The 20697-nt window shown below is 43.7% G+C and overlaps 2 protein-coding genes and 1 long non-coding RNA gene across 5 annotated transcripts in view; 1 reads left to right on the forward strand and 2 right to left on the reverse strand.

Moving 5' to 3' along the window:
* The window catches only part of LOC105692352 (PHAF1 protein CG7083), a 28191-nt gene that overhangs the window by 3362 nt on the left and 4132 nt on the right, over positions 1–20697 (forward strand). The window contains exons 1-5 of one of the 2 annotated variants that reach the window (XM_012411500.3): positions 17927–18801; positions 18888–18971; positions 19610–19692; positions 19952–20179; positions 20375–20593. In XM_012411500.3, coding sequence (XP_012266923.2) covers positions 18744–18801; positions 18888–18971; positions 19610–19692; positions 19952–20179; positions 20375–20593 — 672 coding nt within the window. In that variant the 5' untranslated portion in view covers positions 17927–18743. Of the gene's footprint in view, positions 1–17926; positions 18802–18887; positions 18972–19609; positions 19693–19951; positions 20180–20374; positions 20594–20697 lie in introns of those variants that run through there. The other variant, XM_048650014.1, reaches the window with a different exon arrangement.
* Positions 3849–8287, reverse strand: LOC105692345 (phosphoenolpyruvate carboxykinase [GTP]-like). Its single transcript, XM_012411491.2, has 7 exons — positions 7836–8287; positions 6878–7144; positions 6345–6529; positions 5830–6224; positions 5377–5724; positions 5020–5286; positions 3849–4909 (listed from the first exon to the last, which is right to left on the reverse strand). The coding sequence occupies exons 1-7, from the start codon at positions 8117–8119 to the stop codon at positions 4451–4453; spliced, it is 2205 nt and encodes a 734-aa protein (XP_012266914.2). The 5' UTR covers positions 8120–8287; the 3' UTR covers positions 3849–4450.
* Positions 11099–17235, reverse strand: LOC125499897. Of its 2 annotated transcripts, XR_007276936.1 has the most exons (4): positions 15959–17235; positions 15745–15888; positions 12314–12588; positions 11099–12229 (listed from the first exon to the last, which is right to left on the reverse strand). It is a non-coding gene; the product is annotated as an uncharacterized LOC125499897 (long non-coding RNA). The 2 variants fall into 2 exon arrangements; XR_007276937.1 differs by lacking the exons at positions 15745–15888; positions 15959–17235 and adding an exon at positions 13034–14176.

The following is a 20697-nucleotide window of genomic DNA, read 5'->3' on the forward strand; positions in this document are numbered from 1 at the left end:
TCGTAGCTCCGCGAAGACCCTTACCCGATATCGGGAACCGGGGGTCTTCTCGGAGCGGGAGGCTCCCTCCGATGTCCGCGGTGAAGCATTCGGATCACGCGTCTCTCCCGCGGGCTGCACCGCGCACGTCGCATCTTCGGTTCTCGGGAGGCCGCTCGGTTCGTCGTCGTTATACGGGTAGCCTCGCCTCCGCTCCTCGACACCCCGAACCACGGTCGCCCCCGACGCGTTAACGTCGGTCGTCGCGCACGTCCTCGAATACACGCCTCGACTCGGGCGGATGGTATGTTGCGGTGCGTGCGCGTCGCCGGACCTCGAGAGCGTCCAGATTTACCGCTACCGATGAGCCAAATACCGCCGTGTAGCTGCCAAATCTCTGGGTAGACCGAGTCCGCGCGCTCCCCTACAAGGAAACGGACAACGGTCGACCGTGTCCGGTCCGAACTGATTCGGGCGATTCGCCGTTCGCGACTCGAAAACTCGATCTTTCGGTGCCTCCCGGCGATCGATACTTAGGAACGCTAAACGGACTCGCGGATTTCGCTGGAAAAAAGTTAGCCGGCGGCCATTTTCCGCCCCGGCGATTTCCGTCGGTGCCGACGCCAGCTCGTCGTCGTTTGGAATTAATAACGTATCGACGTTAATTGTGCGCGCTGAACGATCCTCGCGTTGCGGCAACGGCGATAATAACTCCCAGTCGGAGTTTCTCTGGCTAGGCTCTTACGAATGCGACTGGCATCGAGCGTGGGTGGCACCGCCAAATACGGGTTCACCTCGAAGATGAGGCACCGTGGAAGCCGAGTACGCGACAGTCGATATAAGGACGTGACCGCGCTATAGCCGGACAAAGTTCTCTCCAATAAGGTGTACGCGCGGACGGGCGTACGGCAATGCCGGATAATGGCCAATAAGCATTTGCCACCGAATAGGAAGGCCATTACTCTCCATACTCGCGATATATGTATATATGGTCGATAACCGAACCATAAAGTCGCGATGCTTTTTCACGTGACTCCGCAACCGATAAGGTCTAGGGGGACGCGCCGCGAGGAGGACGACAAACAGGATGACGGGATCCATCTCTCTCTCCTTCGCGATGGAATAACAACGACGTCCGAGAGCAACTCGCGTGTATTCAAACGCGAATACCTGCACTTCGTCGCCCGACGCAGGTATACGTGTATCAATCTCGGGATATGTTTCATATGTCTGACATTAGGAGCGGCGAAGAATCGGCGTAATCGATTTTGCTTTTCACATCAACGAGACCGGTGGCATTCCCGCAACGATCTCGCAGAGGTATCCAGGTCAGCTAGAGGATCGCATAACAGGGAGGCGTGTGCGTGGTACGTTTTTTAAATCAATTAACGAGTCGAACGTCGAGCGCGATCGCGTAAGAGCTCGCGACGGTTCGCCGACGCGTCGGTGCGGTGTTCGCCCGGGAGTTCGCGAATCGACGTCTACGCGATTCGAGAGCAGCTTCACCGGCGCGGTATCCCGACGGGCGTTAAAGTCCGAGGAGAGTCCGTCGAGGATCCGACGCCGAGGTATTGTCGATGCTCCGCACGATCGGCTACGAAATCTCGGATTCTATTAGCGGAGAAATTATAACGGACGAATGGACGGAGGAGAGGCTCTTGCCCGAGAAGGATTTCTCTTGAATCGTAAATACCGATCTGGCTCACAGCGCGATGCATGCACCTCGAGCTGAATGTTAACCATTTCCCGGTGCGCTGCAGGTGAGGTGAAGCCGAGTTTATCCGGAGAAGAGGAAAAAGGAGACGGAAGACGGGGATGCGCGTCAGGGGATGGAGGGGGCATTTCTTACGCACCGTAGTAACGCTCCCCTCCCCCTCCCCCCCCCCCTACCCTCCCCCCCGGTAACTTTCGATGCGCGCTAAGTAAGTAACCGAGGAATAAAGAGAGGCTCGCTCGTGCGCGATTCGATTCGACTTGCTGACTCCGCTGGTCAGATAATAGCGGCCGTATACACGGCCCGTCCGTGTCGGCGGTTCGAGGCTCGAGGCTATCGCCTTGCCTCACATTCGAATCGTCGTGTGAATGTGTGTCGGGGAAACACGTATGTACTTAAGACCGTAGGACACTCGACCCGTTGCCCGCATCCGTTAGCCCGGGGATCGCGACTCGTCGCTCGCTGCACAACGCGGGATTACGAAAAAGAAAATGAAAAATTGTCCGTCCACCGATTCGTCGGGTTGCGGTAACGATGACGAAACCGGGAGCGATCGGAACCGGAGAGTATAACCATGGTGTCTCTGGAGACTCGGAAATTGCGAGGGTCAAATTTTTCACCCTTCGACGCGGTACTGCTGTACTATACATGTACACGTGTTCCAAGTTCGTTTCATTGGTATACGCGAAGAGAAGACACCGGATTTTATTCCATATTATTTTTCGAGACAATCGGACGGGCCGGATGTTTTGGATTTTGAACACCGTCGGCTCGAGATTCTTCGCTTACACGTAGTCGTAGTTTATTTTGCAACGTGAAACCACGCACCGTTGCAATTACTCGAAAGGGGATTAATTAGTAGTAGTGGTTAATTAGGAGATTGCAGGGGTACCTAGAGAGCGGGGTGTCGACACTTGTTCCTCTACCTTTTTGCTTTGATAAAATACAAAGTGGCGTACGGACACGCGAAGTACGAACTCCGGTCGTGACGGTATACTTTAGTTTTCTTTATTCTCTTTTTTCCTTTTTTTCTATTTCTAGTTCGATAACACCGAGTTCAAACATTTTCTTGGGCGGTAGGTGTTTCAGCCGACATCCGCGGATGTACAATTTTTGTAAGGTCGACTCGAAGCTTCGAAGTGTTTATTGAACACTCGTCTCATTACAGAATTAATTTGGGATAACATGTTCAGTTTTAACCATCGGACCGTACAGATTTATTGTCGATCCACGGAGGACTCGATATCGCCGGTTGTCGTCACGTTACCTTGGAATCCATGAATTCCTGCCGACGATACGTCGATAACGGTCGTCGGCAGTAAAGCGGTCCATCGGTAACGTGTGACTCCTATTCACTCGAAGCCGAGGAAGGCAGCTATCTGACTTGGCGATTGTTGGAAAGTTCGAGGCGACTCCATTGCCATGTGGACACCGAGACCAAAAATCTGTGATTATGACGATCTCTTTCCTATCAACTGTCCCAATAAGTCACATCCGATGTGAAGAAGAAGATCGTATGTCCTAGTATCGAACTCACATAGTTGAATTCTCTTTTTGAAAAGATGAGATTAAAATCTGGAGCCTTGGCTCAATGTTGTACATTTGTTGATAACGGTGTCCCGCCCTTTTGCACCGAAAGTGCATGATTTTCGCGGATACCCGAATTTTCGAAAAAATTAAATCTCTGATCCCAACTGTTCCGTACTGGTGAATTCAATCAGATTAATCGCAGCGTTCGAACCAGTGAAGATCGTGTAATCGAATGAATATAAATAGGTGTTCACTATCTGGTAATTCAACTGCCTCAGGTGATCACGGTTACACCTTGAGCACGCAGATCCATCGTTACAAATTTTCCGCACAACTATTTCCATCGACCTCGAAATTTACTGCGGCATTCGAGGCCGAAGATTAATATTATACGGCCGTGGCAGTTGGCGAACGCAAAGATTGCAACGTTCGTTCGAAAAACACCGGTGAGAATTAGGCGGTTCGAAATAGCGTTTCAACCAATTGCAATTCCACGTCTAATTATCATTGCGGAACAACAAATATTGCATTACCTCGGAGAGCTTGAAGTTTTTGGGGTTGTAATTGGGTTTTCATTGCGACGTGTCCGAAGCAATGTTAGGATTTATGAATGCAAAAATTGGAGTATCGTTTCGTTTTGTTTTATTCTTATAAAAATATTTTTATTTTGTTTCTTTTTTTTTTTTTCAATGTGAAATAACAACAGTAATATACATATACTATGTCTTACGATACTATATATAATCGTCTTATAATACTATTTATACATTTGAACGACATTCATCTATTGACATTTTCATTATCACATTTATATCATACACGACCTTCGAGCACCGTGATTGTGCCGAATATTTTATAAAAACTTTCCTCGCAGGTGCAAAAACGGTTTTCTTTTGAAACACACGCGCGGCACAGACGAAGCCAGTGCAATTACTTCTTAATACCTAAAACATTGTCTAAACTAATTTGATAGACTCGAATTTACATATGCTGAAATACTAATTCTCACGATAAACCGGATTTTCACAGACACATCCGACCGATCTGTCAAATCACACAACAAAAAAAACAAAACAAAGGACAAGGAAATAGAAAACTGTAGACGGATATTTAGTCGGATCGATGAACCGCGTGGTTGAGTTATGGACAAAATGCCATCATCGGTAGTTCGAGCTTTCGTTTTATGACCGACCGAAAGTTGGTCTTATTCGCGAACGCGAACTTAGCTCAGATGTTCGCAACTTTGCCCGAAAGAATATTCAGCTCCGTGGCAATTTCTTCGGGAAGATCGGCGCCCACCTGACTCTCCAAGTACTGGCGTACCTCGGCAGCTTCGCGCTGCCAGAATTCCTGCGGGACGTTGAATAGTTCCTGCGCGTCGACCGGCTGCTTCAGACCTTCCAAATTCAAAGAACCAGGCCTCGGTAGGAGTCCGATCGGAGATTCAACGGCGATATCGGCGCCATCCACTCGTCTCAAGATCCAGTCAAGGACGCGGGAGTTCTCTCCGAAGCCCGGCCAGAGGAATTCTCCCTTCGGACCTTTTCTGAACCAATTGACGTGGAAGATTTCTGGCAATTTGGCGTTCGGAACGTCGGCCATACTCAACCAATGACGGAGGTAGTGCCCAAAATTGTAGCCGAAGAAGGGACGCATCGCGAACGGGTCGTTCATGATGACTTTTGACTGCGAACGAAAATTTACCGATCAGTCGGATTCGTCCACCTTAGCGACGAGACTGCGAATATTTCGCTCGGAAATTTGATCGGGTCAATTAGCGAACGATCGAAACTCACCTTGTGCTCCGCCGCGGCGGTTGCCTCGGAACGCATCGATGCACCGATGAAAACACCGTGTTGCCAATTTCTCGCCTGATAAACCAGGGGGACTCCTTCGGGCCTGCGACCGCCGAATAATATCGCGTCTATCGGCACTCCTTCGGGATCTTCCCAGGCCGGATCGATTATCGGACACTGGACAGCCGGCGAACAAAACCTCGAGTTCGGGTGAGCGGCTTTGGCCTTCGAACCTCTTATCCACTTGTTGCCCAACCAATCTTCGACCTGTAACCGAAGGTGATTCGTATTAGAGCAAATATTGACGTTGGAAACGCGGAGATTGTCGCAAAGTTCGGAATCCACCGTTCAACTCACCTCGACGTCTTTTCCAAGTTCGTCCTCCATGCCTTCCCAAAACACACCACCGTCGCTGGTAGCGGCCACATTGGTGAATATGGTGTTCTTGAAAATGGTCTTCATCGCGTTCGGATTGCTGCCGGTGCTTGTACCGGGAGCGACACCGAAGAATCCATTTTCGGGATTGATCGCCCTCAATCTACCTTCCTTGTCGAATTTCATCCACGCGATGTCGTCCCCCACGCACTCCACCTTGTACCCTGGTAGCGTCGGCTGCATCATCGCCAAATTTGTTTTACCGCACGCGCTGGGAAACGCGGCCGCGATGTACCGTTTCTTCCCTTTCGGATTCGTGATGCCCAAGATCTGGTGACGAAAAGAGGCCGTGAAAAGTCGGCGAAGGTTTTCTCGCTGCCTCGAAACGAAAACTGATTTCGCTCCTCGGCGACGTTTCGCGGGAATCAAACTCACCAGCATGTGTTCGGCCAACCATCCCTCGTCCCTGGCGATCGTCGAGCCGATCCTCAGAGCGAAACATTTCTTGCCGAGCAGCGAATTGCCGCCGTAACCGCTACCGTATGAGACAATTTCGTTGGTCGCGGGTCTGTGAAGGATTATCGTTCTCTCCGGGTCGCACGGCCAGGAGGGTACCACCGAATGAGTGGCGTTCTTCGCCGGTGTACCGACCGAGTGAAGACACTTGACGAAATCGTTGTTCCCCAGGGAGTTCAGGATCGCTCCTCCCATCCTCGTCATTACACGCATTGAGCATACCACGTACGCCGAATCCGTTATCTCGATACCGATCTTCGACAGGCTCGATCCCACGGGACCCATGCTGAAGGGAATAACGTACATCGTGCGCCCTGGAATTGGGAAAGAAATTCGCGTGAAAAATTTGCGAAGAGATGCTAGGAAGAGGCGGGTTGGCTTTCGAAGACTGCTGATCTTTTCGGGGGGAACGGATGATCGTGAAAAATGTTCACCTCTCATGCAGTCGGGAAATCTCTCCTGAACAGCCTTGTTCATGTCCCTCGGTGCCATCCAATTTCCGAGAGCGCCTTTGACTCCGTCGCGGGGCGTCGGGACGGTGTCGCTCTTGTTCTCGGTGCTTATGAAAGTGCGACTTTCCACCCGAGCTACGTCAGCGGGATTGGTCTTGGCGAGCCAGCTGTAATTTCATTGGGAAACTCGTCGATTATTTTCCGACATCTCATTACCCGACGGGACGTCGTTTCGCGCGGAAATTTCCTTCTTATCTCGTTCGTTGCGGTTAATTTTTGTGCGCGATTTATTTATAGAGCTTATCAAAGAAATGGAAAAGACAGCGAAGCAAAATCGCTGCTGGGTGTCCGATTTGATAAAAGTTGCTCCAGTGAGCGGCGACCGCACGTTAAAGTGTCTCGGCCTTTGACAGGAGATTAAATGAAAAAGAAAAAAAAAAAAAAAAAAACAAGAAGAGAAACACGAGGGGGAATTAACAAGGAAATTAGCACATCGTATGAACCGCATAACTTACCAATTTTCGTATTTACGCAGAGCTCTGATCGTCCCTTTTTTCTCCAGCATCTTGAGAAGTCGAACGTTCTCTTCTTCGCTGCCATCGCAAACGTAGACGCTCTCGGGACCGCAAAGAGCTATGCATTCCTCGAGGTAGGCGCGTACTTTGGGTGCTAGTGGTTTCGACAGCCTGCTCTCCACCGGGACGCCCTTGATGAGGTCATAGAGAGCTCCGGAGGTGGACGTCTGAGATGTCTTCGTCGGGTGGGTGACAACGTTCGACACTCTGCCGGGGGTTAACGAAAAAGTTTGATTTTGAAAAATCAGGGCGAATCGGGGGGAATAAAAGATCATTTGTCAATTCGAAGCTCGGACGGCGCGAGTTTTACATCATGCGAATCACACGTGTGTGCGAGAAAGAGAAAAACAGCGTGGAATAACATTTACAGTAAAGGTGGACGATCAGTTCGCAAATATTTCGCAAATGACTCCCGAGAGCTGGTGGCGATCAAAAGACAACAAATGAGTTCTTTGTAAGGCTTGCAATTTCCGATTGGACTCAAGTATACGAGGCTTTGCTACGCGTCGGGGCTTCTTGTTCTCGCACGTACCTATTACGCCTACAGTCGTAGCGAAGTAATAAGGTTGATTAGCAAACCGATAATTGACTGATTAATCTGCCCATGGGTGCTTCGAGGACGCCATGCCAATGAACTATTCGATGTTATTCGCACCCGTTGGAAAGTCCAACTTCAAAGTCTACGTCGAAGATATCGCTTTGCGCGGACCATAGAAATTTATAGATGATGGAAAATTAGTGTCGCGTATCCCGCAGTGAAATGGCAATTGGATAAATGTGTATCTTCGCTAATTCGTCACTGTGGGTGAAAACGAAATTTCCCGTTGGCGAGAAAGTTATGAAATTGCAGTTTACGCGGTGAACGTAGAGTATATGAATAAAAATGTGATATACTCACTGTGGATAGTATTTTTCGGCGGTGTCTGGCATCTTGACAACTTGTTCGGAATAATTTCTTTCTACCGTAGAAATGGCGTACGATAAATAACTTTTTCGCGGTGCGATCGCTTTTTCAAGCGTTGAAAAATTTCGAGCGTAAATCGTCTTCCTCTGACATTGGAAATTCGATATGAATTCCCGATGGCTGGTTTTTTTCAAATTATTCAAACTCGAATAACTTTTCAAACAATTGATGTTCTTAGCTATCGGTAACCCAGACGAAGTACACCTGAGCGTTAACATGTTTTCTGGTGCAGGGCAACTCTTATATATCGTAAGAGTGGCAAGTCTCGTTGACAAGCCCCACGTTTCTTGCAGCCGATTGGCCAAACTATCGTGATATCCTTGGGTGGGGGCAGCGGGTCTGACTCCACAAGTAAATGAATCCGTGGTCACTATACTGATGTAAGGATCGGGTCACTTTGCGTTCGTTTTATAGGGAATACTCGGTCTTCTTTTTTTAATAAATTCTCTTTTCTTTTTTTTTATCGAAGCTATCTCACCCCGCTTCGAGTGTGTTGCTGCTCGTAACGGTTAGCCAATGTCCATTGGTGTCCGAGTCTTCTCTTATCGATACTGATATTTTGTAACACGCTTTTGTTGTCTTCTTTGTAGTCGTTTAATTGCCAGCGCTTAGATAACACGACGGGGCTGCTGTGGGCGTTTTAAATGGAACGTCAGCCAATTCCGCGGTTCTAAAATTCGCCGATTTCCTCCCCTCGTCCCCCTGCGCAAAACGGTCAAATTGTTTCATTATTTTCAATTTCTCTTTTTTTTTTTTCCCCCTCATTTCAAACTTGTTGTTCTCTCGTAATATATAATAAGAAAACATTCAAGTTTACGCACGTAGATTCACAAACTGTCAATTTGCGTACGAGATATTGTTATTCATAATGTTTGTAACTTTGAGACAACAGTAAGTGCTATTCTTACGCGACCTCAAGTTTAATATCTAGATGTCAAAGTGAGAGCTCTCCCCTTTAAACTTGTTGATCTCGATTGGCATGAGGCAATCGTGCAATAATCTTGCACATTACGTTCTCAACCGATCTTCTTTTTATTCTCTTCTACTTTTTGCTTGAAATTTTTATTTCATTATCTCGTTATATTGGCAAATGAATTACAACGAGATTGATATACGCGCGGGTTTTGGTAAACAAGAAAATAGAAACTTAAATGGAAAAAAAATATACATATCAATAAAAAAGAATCCTTGACACCTCACACGGGAAATAAATAGAGCAATTTTTTCTTTCGTTCGCCGTATCTTGATTATGCAACGGTTATCGCATAGTCCGCATCGTGTTATTTATAAATCGATTGTTATTCATTCGATGAAATCGGTGTAAAATTTAATTCTAAATTTTCTCCCCTCGCTATACTATACACGTCTTCCTTACCGTTGAGCACTTCGACGACCGGTCAAAATTTGCCACTGTCTCGAAAATGGTAAGACTTTCCTGCGCGGGGTGTCATCGCCTGCATCGGTCGAGGGTGGAATGTTCCGTGGAAAGTTAACGACGAACCCGTTGGGACCAACGGACGGACCCCGGATTACTGAACTTAACGGACATCGGAGTTCGCTTGACTTGGAATATTATTATAAGTATATTGGAATTCAGAAACTATTCCACTCTCTTCACCCCACCTTTTTCCCCTCCTTCTGTCTTATGCATTTCCATGTATTTCCTTGTTATAGTCCATGGGAACTGCTAGACCTACAGTAAGTGGCAAGTATAGATAAAGTGCAAGTAACTCTATTCCGTCGAGTTCTTACTGTACTTTGTTTATTTGGGGCAATACGATTAGGTGGTACTCGTCTAAGAGGAAAAGAAGCATGAATAGTTTACTCAATTCATCACTCAAAAATTTACTAAATTTGCGCCCAAAGAAAAAGAAAACAGTTTTCACGCCAACCCATTTTTGACGTGATCGAATATCGGTCCGCATATTTATAATTAACGTAAATAAAATTTGTTGAAAATTAGTTGCCACGCGCATAATGTACGTTGATAATATTTCTTATCGATCCGACGACAAAGAGAGGAGAAAAAAAAAACAAAAAAATGTTCTCCTCAAGTGGACATCACACCGAACAAATTTCCATCGCCTAATTTATATAACACGCATTATAATCGTACGCATCTATACATTAACTATACGGATATATATAGACTTTCTCGGAGAACTTTACCGATGATACAAGAGGTCTAACTCCGTTAGAAAACAAGCGCAGCAGTCCGACAATTAGTCATCGATCAATCACCGTACTTTTGTCTATAGCGTATTCTGAAGAAAAACCGTAATATCTGGAGACCAGACGACTGCAGTGTATTTATAGTGCAATAGTTTTAACCAGCGAGACTCCGGAAACTCAGGTGTGGATTCGTACTCGGTATCGATATCGTTTGCTCGACTTTCTTTTACGAGGTCTATAGAATTTTACTAGAAAAAAATGAAAAGATGGGGAGAATTGATTCGCATCGATCGTTTTCGACCCAAAGTGCATGTCGTCCCCGCGATATCGGAGGGCATTCGAGAGAACGTGGCAGAGTTATCACATACCGACAATGAGAGTAACGAACCCCAAAAGTAGAATCTTCTGATATTTGAGCTATTCCCAGAAAACGTAGGAAATTCTTCTTTTTTTTTCTAGTGGGGGATTCGTGATATCGGGCCGTTTTCTGAAGCTTCTCAGAAACGGCGACTAATCTCGAGTCACTCTTCCTAGCGCAGAATTTGATTGATTACTCTACACGGTGACGTATGAAAAAAAATTATGGATGAAAACAAAATGATATCAGTAAAATGTGTATCGCAGGGGGTGCAATTTGCGAATGATTTTTTCAACATATTTTGAACGGAGATGCAACACGCGCTCGTTTTCATCATCCTGATTGCGATGCGGGGTTGACGGGGTCAAAAAGCGAAGGCAATTGGAGAATACTTAATTTATCATCAGACATTTTGTTATTACCTGAACCACTTGGTTCGTGAGAAGAAAACATTTTTTAATGATTGAGCAACGAGGTTACGCAAAAGAATAGCCTACAGATTTTCTGGTGGGGGTTATCTAGACATGTGAAAAGGTGTTTTTTGTTGACCTAGACAAAACAAAAATTGGAAACAGAGTAAAAAAAAAAAAAAACAAGAAAAAGGAGAACAAAGTTTCAAATTCTTGAATTTTTATTTATTTTAAACGCTCTTATCACGTTGCGTAAGTCGACCTACGTTCGTACCCTCGGTAAACACATAAAAAATGTGCTGGAATATCTTCTACCCCGCGTTATTATCGTGGCATCTCGATAGAATTTTTCAATTAAATTTCTACACGGTTGAAAAATATTTGAACCATTTCGTGAAAATCACGCCGAATGGAAAAACGGCGTTGGCTTAGCCTGGAATCAAAGAATAAGATTTTTTTTTTTTTTTCTTTCAAACCAACTCCCAAGCGTTTCGAAATCATCGAATACGAGTCGAGGCGCACGATGATTATTCGGCATCTGGTGTCGTACGTATTATACTGATACCGACGTCGAGCGACGAAATGTAAATTTCCGTGCGGATATCTCGAACAAAGTCCTCGAGTGAATTCTTCCGTCTCCCCTGCCTCTAATTTCTTTCTTACAATCAGAGCGCAACATCAACTTTGCCCGAATCCCCCAGCTGAAGGTTCGTAGTCCACGTAGCGTCTAGTTGCGATAACGACCAAGCGGTACAGGGTACGTTGTTTATTCGAATCATGTGACTCCGCTGAGATCTGATTAGCTTATATTATTTTCTGCAATTTCGGTCCGATACGAGACTCCCGTGTGATATACTAGACGTTGAACTTCGTTCCAATCGACGTCGCGGCGACGATTACAAAAAGAATTCGAGAAAACCATGAATGAAAAAAGAAATTGCATTAGATATTATTTTTGCACGTACGTCATCGTTTCAATCGGGGTGTACAATCTGTACAGATATCTTGCCATCTCCAAAGAGTGTGACGCAGATCAAACTTTTTTCCCGCAATAGATTAAATGGTAATCTAGGAAATGTAATTTCGATCGAATCCGATATAATTGAAGACCGTCGCTGACAATGAATTACTTCTGATTTCACCTGTATTGGAATGTTTATTAGTATATGCGGAATGAGAATATTCCATTTGTACAGCAATTAATTAAAGAGATAATAGAGATTAATGAAAACTTAGAAAACAAATCTCGAAAATTAACGTGTCAACCGCAATCAGAGTACACCGAATTTTGCGACACTGCCATATCTAAAATTAATTCTTCGGAGTTGTTGATACTGTAGATCTGGCTGAAACTGATTCGATATCAACTCTTCCGCGGCGTCGAGTTTCTGAAACATGGAAAAATTCGAAGTTTATTAAGAATCCGATTAAAACCCACTGCGATACGATCGCTTCGTGTATACTGTACTCACGTAATTGTAAAAGAAAAAAAAGAAAAAATTCCTCAGGCCTCGCGCTGCACGATCGAAAAATCATCGCATTATACATATACCACGATGAGAATCGATCAGCGCATAGAATCTATAAATCGTCAACGTTTCTCAGAAATAAACAAAATATCTCGATGAGTTTATAATTGGACGTAGCTGATATCAGTTACGAAGTGAATTCTTGCTCTGGAACCGCAGAGGTGATGACCGCTCGTGTACCTTGATCTGCGTCATCGGCAGCTATCACCGCGGAGAGTCTAGAGATCAGACCAAATAGCTTCATTAGATACAATCAGATACGATATAATTGAATAGCTCGCGACAAATAACAATATGGAAAAATCGTAAAATAATACGATCAGGGAAATTTTTTTGCCGCACAAGGCGCACAAAATTTACGAGATTCGAACGAAAATTGAAAGCGATTGCGGTAAAAAAGAGAAATGCTTACGAATAAATGAATAAATAAATAAATCGTCAGTGGCACGCGAACGAATTCGCACGTTTGATTCGTCTCACCGCAATTTAATGAAGAATAGATAAATATTATACAATAATAGACCTATGATGAAAGGTCCGAATAACAACCGGTATCTATATTGAACTTTGCTAACTGATCATCTGATCGCACATCGATGGTATACGATTATATGTATATAAAACGCTGACGTGATCAGCAGGTACGTGGTAAACATTTATTACGTAATTCGTGCGTCGATCAACAGCTGATCTACACGTTCCCAGCTGAAGCGGATTGCCGATCGGAGTGAAATACGAAATTTCCTGTAGTTTCTGCTTTGCTGATTTCTGCCCTCGCATAACCTGAACTGCATTATATCGTTCCGGATTAAACTGGACACCATACACGCTTGGATGGTTAAAAGTTTCACGAAATGTTGTAACGCCTACGATGTTATCGTATAGGTATAATATAAACGTGCGTGAAATGCCGATTGGTAAACTGACTCTCTCGGGATTCTAATCCGACGTGGTGTGATTATTTGAAAGTACCCACGTCGACGATGATTATAATCGAACGATAGGATCGCTTAATTGTTTTGTTATTTTTGCAATCTCCTATCAAAATCTAATCTTCGAAAGAAATTTCTGCCACGTCGATCGTCGGATAAACTCATGGACAAGTTTTCAGTCCGCAGGTGGGCCGAGCGGAATTGAGCACAATTTTATAGATCAAATGTCAACATTAGGAATTCGTGTGTACAGCGTGACAGCTATCTTGCGAAAAGTAAAATATCGGTGTAACAATAATAATAGACAATCATTGACAACATGCCACGCGTGATTCTATCGCGAGGGGCTCGGCACTTTCGCTCATTCTGATTGGTCAACATTTCTGGCTGACCGCGTCACTCTCGTGACTCGCAACAAATCGAGCCTCTTTCATTGTCGGTAAATACATACTTGAACGGTGCGCATGATTTGTATGCATTAGGAAACCGAAGCCAAATTACGTAAATTTTAAAAAATAGAAAAAAAAAAAAAACGAGGCCGAATATTTACTAATTTTTCTAAATTTCAAATTTGCCGAAAAATTTTACTCCCTCTACATAAATATGCAGACTCCCTATTTCGCTTTATATAAATTAAACGGGAAGTTGAAAACCGTCCGAACCTTCCCCGTATGCATTACGCTGTATGGAAATTTGATCAATCGCAGATATAAATATATGAAGGTCACGAAGATCTCGGCCGGGTCGTTTAATTAAACCATCGCATATCATCGGCAGTGGGTGGTTATGGCCCGTGGCGAGGGCTACTTAAAAAATTAAATCAACCGATCGTGACTCCAAGTCTGACATTTTCTCTGTCCTCGTAAGGGATGTTATCACTTTTTTTTTTTTTTTCATTTTGATCTTTCCTCTTCCACCCACGAGATGATGTTGCGTTTGAAAACCGATCTTAAAGTCACGAAGTACATGTAACGAAAATCAATTTAATCCCAATTTAGATACTGAAGAAACATCTGAAAGAAAAATAAATAAGAAGAATGGAAGGAAAAAAACGTAGTCTAATTAAGTTTGATCTAGTTGCTAAATCACGGTTCACGCACAAAAGCCACGTCTGAAGATTACTAGTAATTATAATTCAATCTAATTCTCGATCATTGCTTCACGACAGTTCATGAGACGATGTGTGTACGTTAATCACGCCAAAAATTAATGAAAAATGAACAAATAGTCTTGCGTTTAATTAATGCTGCTTCGTACAGCATTGCTTATACGACATAAGTAGACACGCGGATATTATTTTAATACAAACAGGTTGGCTCGGTGGCACGCGTGGCACAATAAAACACATAATAATAATGATGATAATAAGGGACACTATCAGCGTATGACAGTCTAGTACGGCAGCATAGATATATCGAAACACGGCAGTATATCAAAGCACGTGTTTGTATTTGCGCAAATAAAATTAGTTCTATGTAAAAGTAGCGTGTAAGTCAGAGACGCGTGCCTGCGGAGCGACACCGACGACGATGGGAATATAATGTGGTTAACGTTGTCCCCGGTTCCATATACGAACACCTGAAAATAATCGAATCATGCGTATGGATTTCGGGGGCCTGACCGATTCGAATGATGGAAAATTCTGTCGCGAAATAACGCAGCGCTGCCCGTAGCTCTTCGGATTACAATCGATCATGACAGGGACTCTGGTCCCCGCGAGTTCCGAGCCGCGCTTCGTCACGAAACGATAATTTAATTATTTTTGTAACTCGAGTTGAAATTAATTGGAGGGTTTACGATACGTGCGCTGCAGTATTCCCGCTTCGTTATAAGAACGTTTAATTCTGCGCCAGCGAGGGAAACCGACGTTGAACTGGTTGAAACCAATTCTAAAAGGCATAACACTATCTCCGCGAGTAGCATACGGAGGCGATAACTCATTCCGCTAATGGTATATAACGTAACGCACGCGATATTATAATGTTTATGTTTTATTCCGTACGAGCAGCTTGTTGTCCGGTTTCAAATGCCCTTTAAATGAATTATTATTGACGATGACTATTATATTATATATATGTATAGCACAGCGCAACTGCAGTCCATTAAATTACTTGACACGTACACTCGTACGTAGCAGAATAAGATGATGACAAAGGCTATCGACTCGCCCGAGAATTAATTGGATCGTGTACGTACATATCACGGATCTTTGAACCTGGACTGTTGGACCGACCCGAAACCAGGAATGATTGTGAAACTTGTAAGATAGATTAAATTGATACGGCCAATAATTAGATAATTTCGCTCACTGAGAAATTTGATCAATTTCAGCCTCATACATATGTATACACCCCCCCCCCCCCCCCCTGCGATAGTTACTGTATCCTATTCGCAATGGCCAAATATTGTTTACTATGTGTCCACATGGCTATGTATTCGCACCTTATCTGCGAACCCTGTTTAGCATTTGTTAAACGCTAAAGCTTTCCTCAAACAATTGTATATTTGCTGTGAGATGTCTGTAGAGCGGCTAGCGAGCGAGATTCTTTCATGCGTTTCGGTTAACCCCGGCAATAGCGGATGAAACTGAAAATAAAAGATGATCATTTATTCGACGTAACGACTGATACAGATCACTGATTTTCACGTAACGTACAATTTGCTCGAATATTCCAGCCAAACGAACTATTACAATTAGCTCGCTCAGGTCGACACGCTCCGCCAAACTTTTATTTCTCGTTTCATACAAGATGTAATAAAAATTAACAGGAATATTTTCAAATCATGTTGGACCCGTACACGTTATATATATTGCGGTACGATGATAAAAAAATGAATTCATTAATCATTGCGTACGTGACACGGTAACCCGTGAAGTAATAAATATTTGTTAAACTTGTGATGTAGTTCTCTTCTCCGAACCCCGTCAAGTTTACGTCTTTTCAATATCGCAGCTGTGTACCGTGAGATATATGTGGTTCAAACTCCATTTCAAATGAGAAGTTTACGCGGTAGTTAATTATGCAGAGCTGTTGAGACTTTCTATGTAACTATACAATTATTATAACTCGTTCCCGGTCACCTCGATCGGCTCTGACATTTATTCAAACCGTGTAACATATTCAAATAATGTTTCGCACCAATTGTACGACTATTTTTTAGCTCGATAAAAAATAAAGAGTCAAATTAATTGCGAAAGGGGCCAGTTCGCCTGACCTGTTTGTCGGATACACGCGCGCACGTACATATTTCGCGCATTCGGAACCCTCCTCTATTTCGGGAAGACTTCGGAGGACCGGAATAAAAATTAATCGCCTATACAGCCGCAAAGGAAACTTATACAGTTTCAAAAAGTCTATACGCGTGCGTGTAGTACACTGTGCGTATAATATTAAATGCGCGGGGAATTGCGGTGCGATTATCGTACGGGTCCATTGCGAAATGAAATCTATCAACAAGGGGAATGCCGAAGGCCTGTCTGAGGTCAATAATATACACATTATAATATAAGAAGTCCCCGGTGAATGTTAAAGGTTATGAGATTTTTTCTTCATATCGCAAAAGTATATTTCTTGAAATGCGAAAGCGTCGGGATGGGGAGAAAGGGGTTACGGATTCGCGGGGGGTCGTGACTCTTCGTGGTGGCAACAGCAGGCAGCAGAGTATTTTCGCAATCCGCGTGGCGCGAGAGCTTTGCACTGATATCGTTCCGAGTGTCGGAATTTATCATCGTTTTATAAGCCTCGTGCATTTAACGAACATCGCCACCGATTACCGTATCATCTGCACCGCGATTTGGTACACGGTGTATAATTACGAAATCGTCGTCCACGATTACGCCTGTATTTCCATTTTGAAGCTATCGAGTTTTTGATGTAAAGTTTTCCAGCCGGTTCCGCAAATTCCTCTGCTTTTTCACCACGAGAATCCCCCATGCGATACGAGGCTTGTTGTAAAATGTATACGAGATACCCGTGTCATTGCTTTATCTTACATGGCGTAATTCTTTGGGTAAAAGTAAATTTACCTGAACTTTTCGGATGTATTTTCTCGGCGATGATGCAACCAGCAATCACGCGTGTGCGATGTGCTTCTCGCATGTATGGTGTATGGTCCTAGACGATAAGTAAAAGAATATAGCAAACGAACGAACGAATGATTTAACGCCTTATGACGCGTCTATAAAACGGTATGTATCTTGTACGTATCGAGGCTCATTTACATTGCATCTTATTCGACTGTATAGCCTCCTATATGCTCGTGAATACGGTATACTTGTATCGCGAAGTCGAGCCCCCAACTGACGTCGCATTTTCTGACGTCAACTAACTGATATAAATTTTCTGCCTCTGATACACACACACGCGACGCCAATTAGAAACTTGTTTTGCTCTGTAAATTACCTTTTCTGTTAGATTGGCAATTGCATGTATGTATCCACAGCTCATCTACAACCTACAGTTCTGTGTGTATAACGATACGTCGTCCACATCTACGACATATCGGTCTGCGATAAACAATCATGATATATCTCAAATTCTGCACGATTAGAGCTCAGGGATCGATTTAAAAATCCTCAGTTCGTGACGCGTTGTCTAATTCAAAGGGATTGAAAGACGTTTCCCAGGCGACATGGAATTTTCGAACTTCAGGAACCACCCCCAGCGAATCCGTGCTCGAGTTCAAAGGGCGCGTGTCGTCGGTGGAGGAATTCAAAGTGCACAATTTCCAGAATGCCGTATTTCCGATCTCGTTGATCCCACTGGAAATATGAATGATTTTGAAAAAAAAATTCTGGACCAACGAGTCCATTCATCGTCGCGGTCTCAATTTATTCTATTCCATGTGTGTTATGTATCGTATGTACGCCTGGAAGGGTTGCGGCTACGATAAGATCTCGCATCTTCTTGTTTGCCAGCGTCCTCTGTCTTCTGCATAGAAATGCACTTAACGCAACGGAGCTTTTACCGCGCTGTACCGACGATTGCATGCACTTACGCGATGGCGGTAACACAGATTTTCAAGCTTTGTGAGTTGTGAACGGTAATGTGATCATGAAAAGACAACCCTTACCGGCGAACACGTACGATTTTTTAGTTACGTTTCAGTCACAAATGAAGAAAGGAACGTCGCCACACTCGGTTTGTCGATTCAACCATTGTGACCCCACCGTAACGTTCATTAAAAAGGTCATACCGTGTGATTAAACACGTGATGACTCTTATAATCCTGACAAACTCAAAAAGTGTCGTTTACCAATCGATCGTCTCGAACGACCCTATCGAATGTGATACGAATAAATAAGTTAATTTTTGATGACCGCACCTTCTACGGGACACTCGGGGCTCTCGGTAGCAGCGTCACGTTCCTGGACATTTGGGCAGGCTCGGGGGTGGCGCACGAGATCAGCTGTTCAGTGACAGTTTGCCAGTCGCGGTCGGATGGTGGGGGATGGTGTGGGACAGGAAAGTCAACATGGCCGCTTGCTGAGCACAAATCGTACGTCGCAGACAAAGAAACAGCGTAGTTTACTGGAAAATTGCGGCCGTGTGGTGTGGTTTTGATTAATTCTCTGTGACTGATAGGTGTCGGACTAAAACGTAGGATGCTGGAGCTTGAGGTGGTACCCGAGAGGTCCCTCGGCTGCGAGCAGTGGGAATTTATTTTAGGCAAGTGACGAAACGGTTCTAACTTCTTTATTATACATATATTACGTAGAAATTCTTTGAAAAATAAAATCTAACAGTTTGCTAAATTTTTCGCGTTATCGATTTGTCTTCGGATTAATTATCAACGGTTGTCATCCTCCTAATCGACCGTTACGTTCTGTTTCGATTATTATCATAGTTGTAAACAATTATTCTGACAATTGTACGTAAACAAAGTTATCGCTATGTACGTAAACAGACTATGTTACACAAAAGCCAACGCATAACTCATTATGTAATTCGTATGTTTATATTAATACCATTAGTCAAGACGTGCGATTTTGGCATTGTTGTAACAAAGGAAGATAACGTGATGTTATATTTCTCGTAACTCAATGTCAGTATTCCTGTTCGTGAAGTTTATTGAAAACCAAGAGATCGTTTCACATTTTCAAGGCTTTTAAATACTTTTACTTTTATTTTTTCTCCTCCTGTCTGTCATACGTAGACGACGACCGTTCACGTGTTTTATGTTATTTGTATGTACGTACTATACACACACACACACACCTGTACGTAGTACATCATACGATTCATTTAACATTATCACACCTAGCTTTACCGATATATTTGTGATATTGTGTTTTCTTGATTTACAGGAATGCATTTCTCTCAATCCGTAGCAATAATACAATCACAAGTGGGCATTATAAGGGGAGTACAAGTTCTCTACAGTGATACTGTGAGTATTACGATTCCACAATAATTAATAAATTATTGCTCAGTAAATGTTAGACAGGAGTTGCGAGTGTAAACAGTGGGATGGGCTTTTGCGCTCCTGTCAACTAGTGACATCTGTCATTGACATCTATACTTGAGAATCTGACACCTTTCAGATCTCTCCAAATGCACAAAAAACACATAATTGTATTTTCTTTTAAAAACATTTCAGACCTCTTCCGTTTATTAAACTTGTAATTCATGATTCACACTTTTTTCAGAATCCATTAGAAGTAGACCTAGTAATAAATTTACCACACGACGGAGTGAGACTTATATTCGATCCGGTGGCGCAGAGGTTGAAAATCATTGAAATCTATAACATGAAGCTAGTTAAACTCAAATATTGTGGTCTACCCTTCAACTCGCCAGAAGTACTTCCATCCATTGAACAAATAGAACATTCTTTTGGGGCTACTCATCCTGGCGTATACGACAGCGACAAACAGGTAAAATTTATAGTATGAAATCTAATCGTTGATCAATTAATTGTCTTGAATTCGATGTATTAACAAGACTCAGCTTAAAAAAACTGTAACTAGATTCTATCATTCTTTCCCAGATTCTTGATACTTAATCACACCTCGTCATTCTGTCGTACTTTGTTCTCCATAGTACGATACTAATGATGACTTATGTTTCAGGTATTTGTCCTGAACTTCCGAGGTCTGTCCTTCTACTTCCCCATAGATTCAAAATTCCAGCCAGGCTATGCACATGGGTTGGGCTCCCTACAATTTTCTAATGGAGCCTCACCATTGGTTGCAAAAACAGCTATTTACGTTGGGAATAACATAGCTACGGGAGCGGCCACCGGGGCTGAAGAACACAGTCTTAAGGCGCCGCCTCCACCCTTACCTCTCGTTCGTATTGCTATATTCTTATTTTGTCGTGAATTTTACATCAAATTCATCAGATGTTGAACTATTTTTCATCTGATAATTCAAAAAATATTTCTAACAGTAAG

The sequence above is a fragment of the Athalia rosae genome, chromosome 2, assembly GCF_917208135.1.
Source record: "Athalia rosae chromosome 2, iyAthRosa1.1, whole genome shotgun sequence".
Lineage (NCBI taxonomy): Eukaryota > Metazoa > Arthropoda > Insecta > Hymenoptera > Athaliidae > Athalia > Athalia rosae.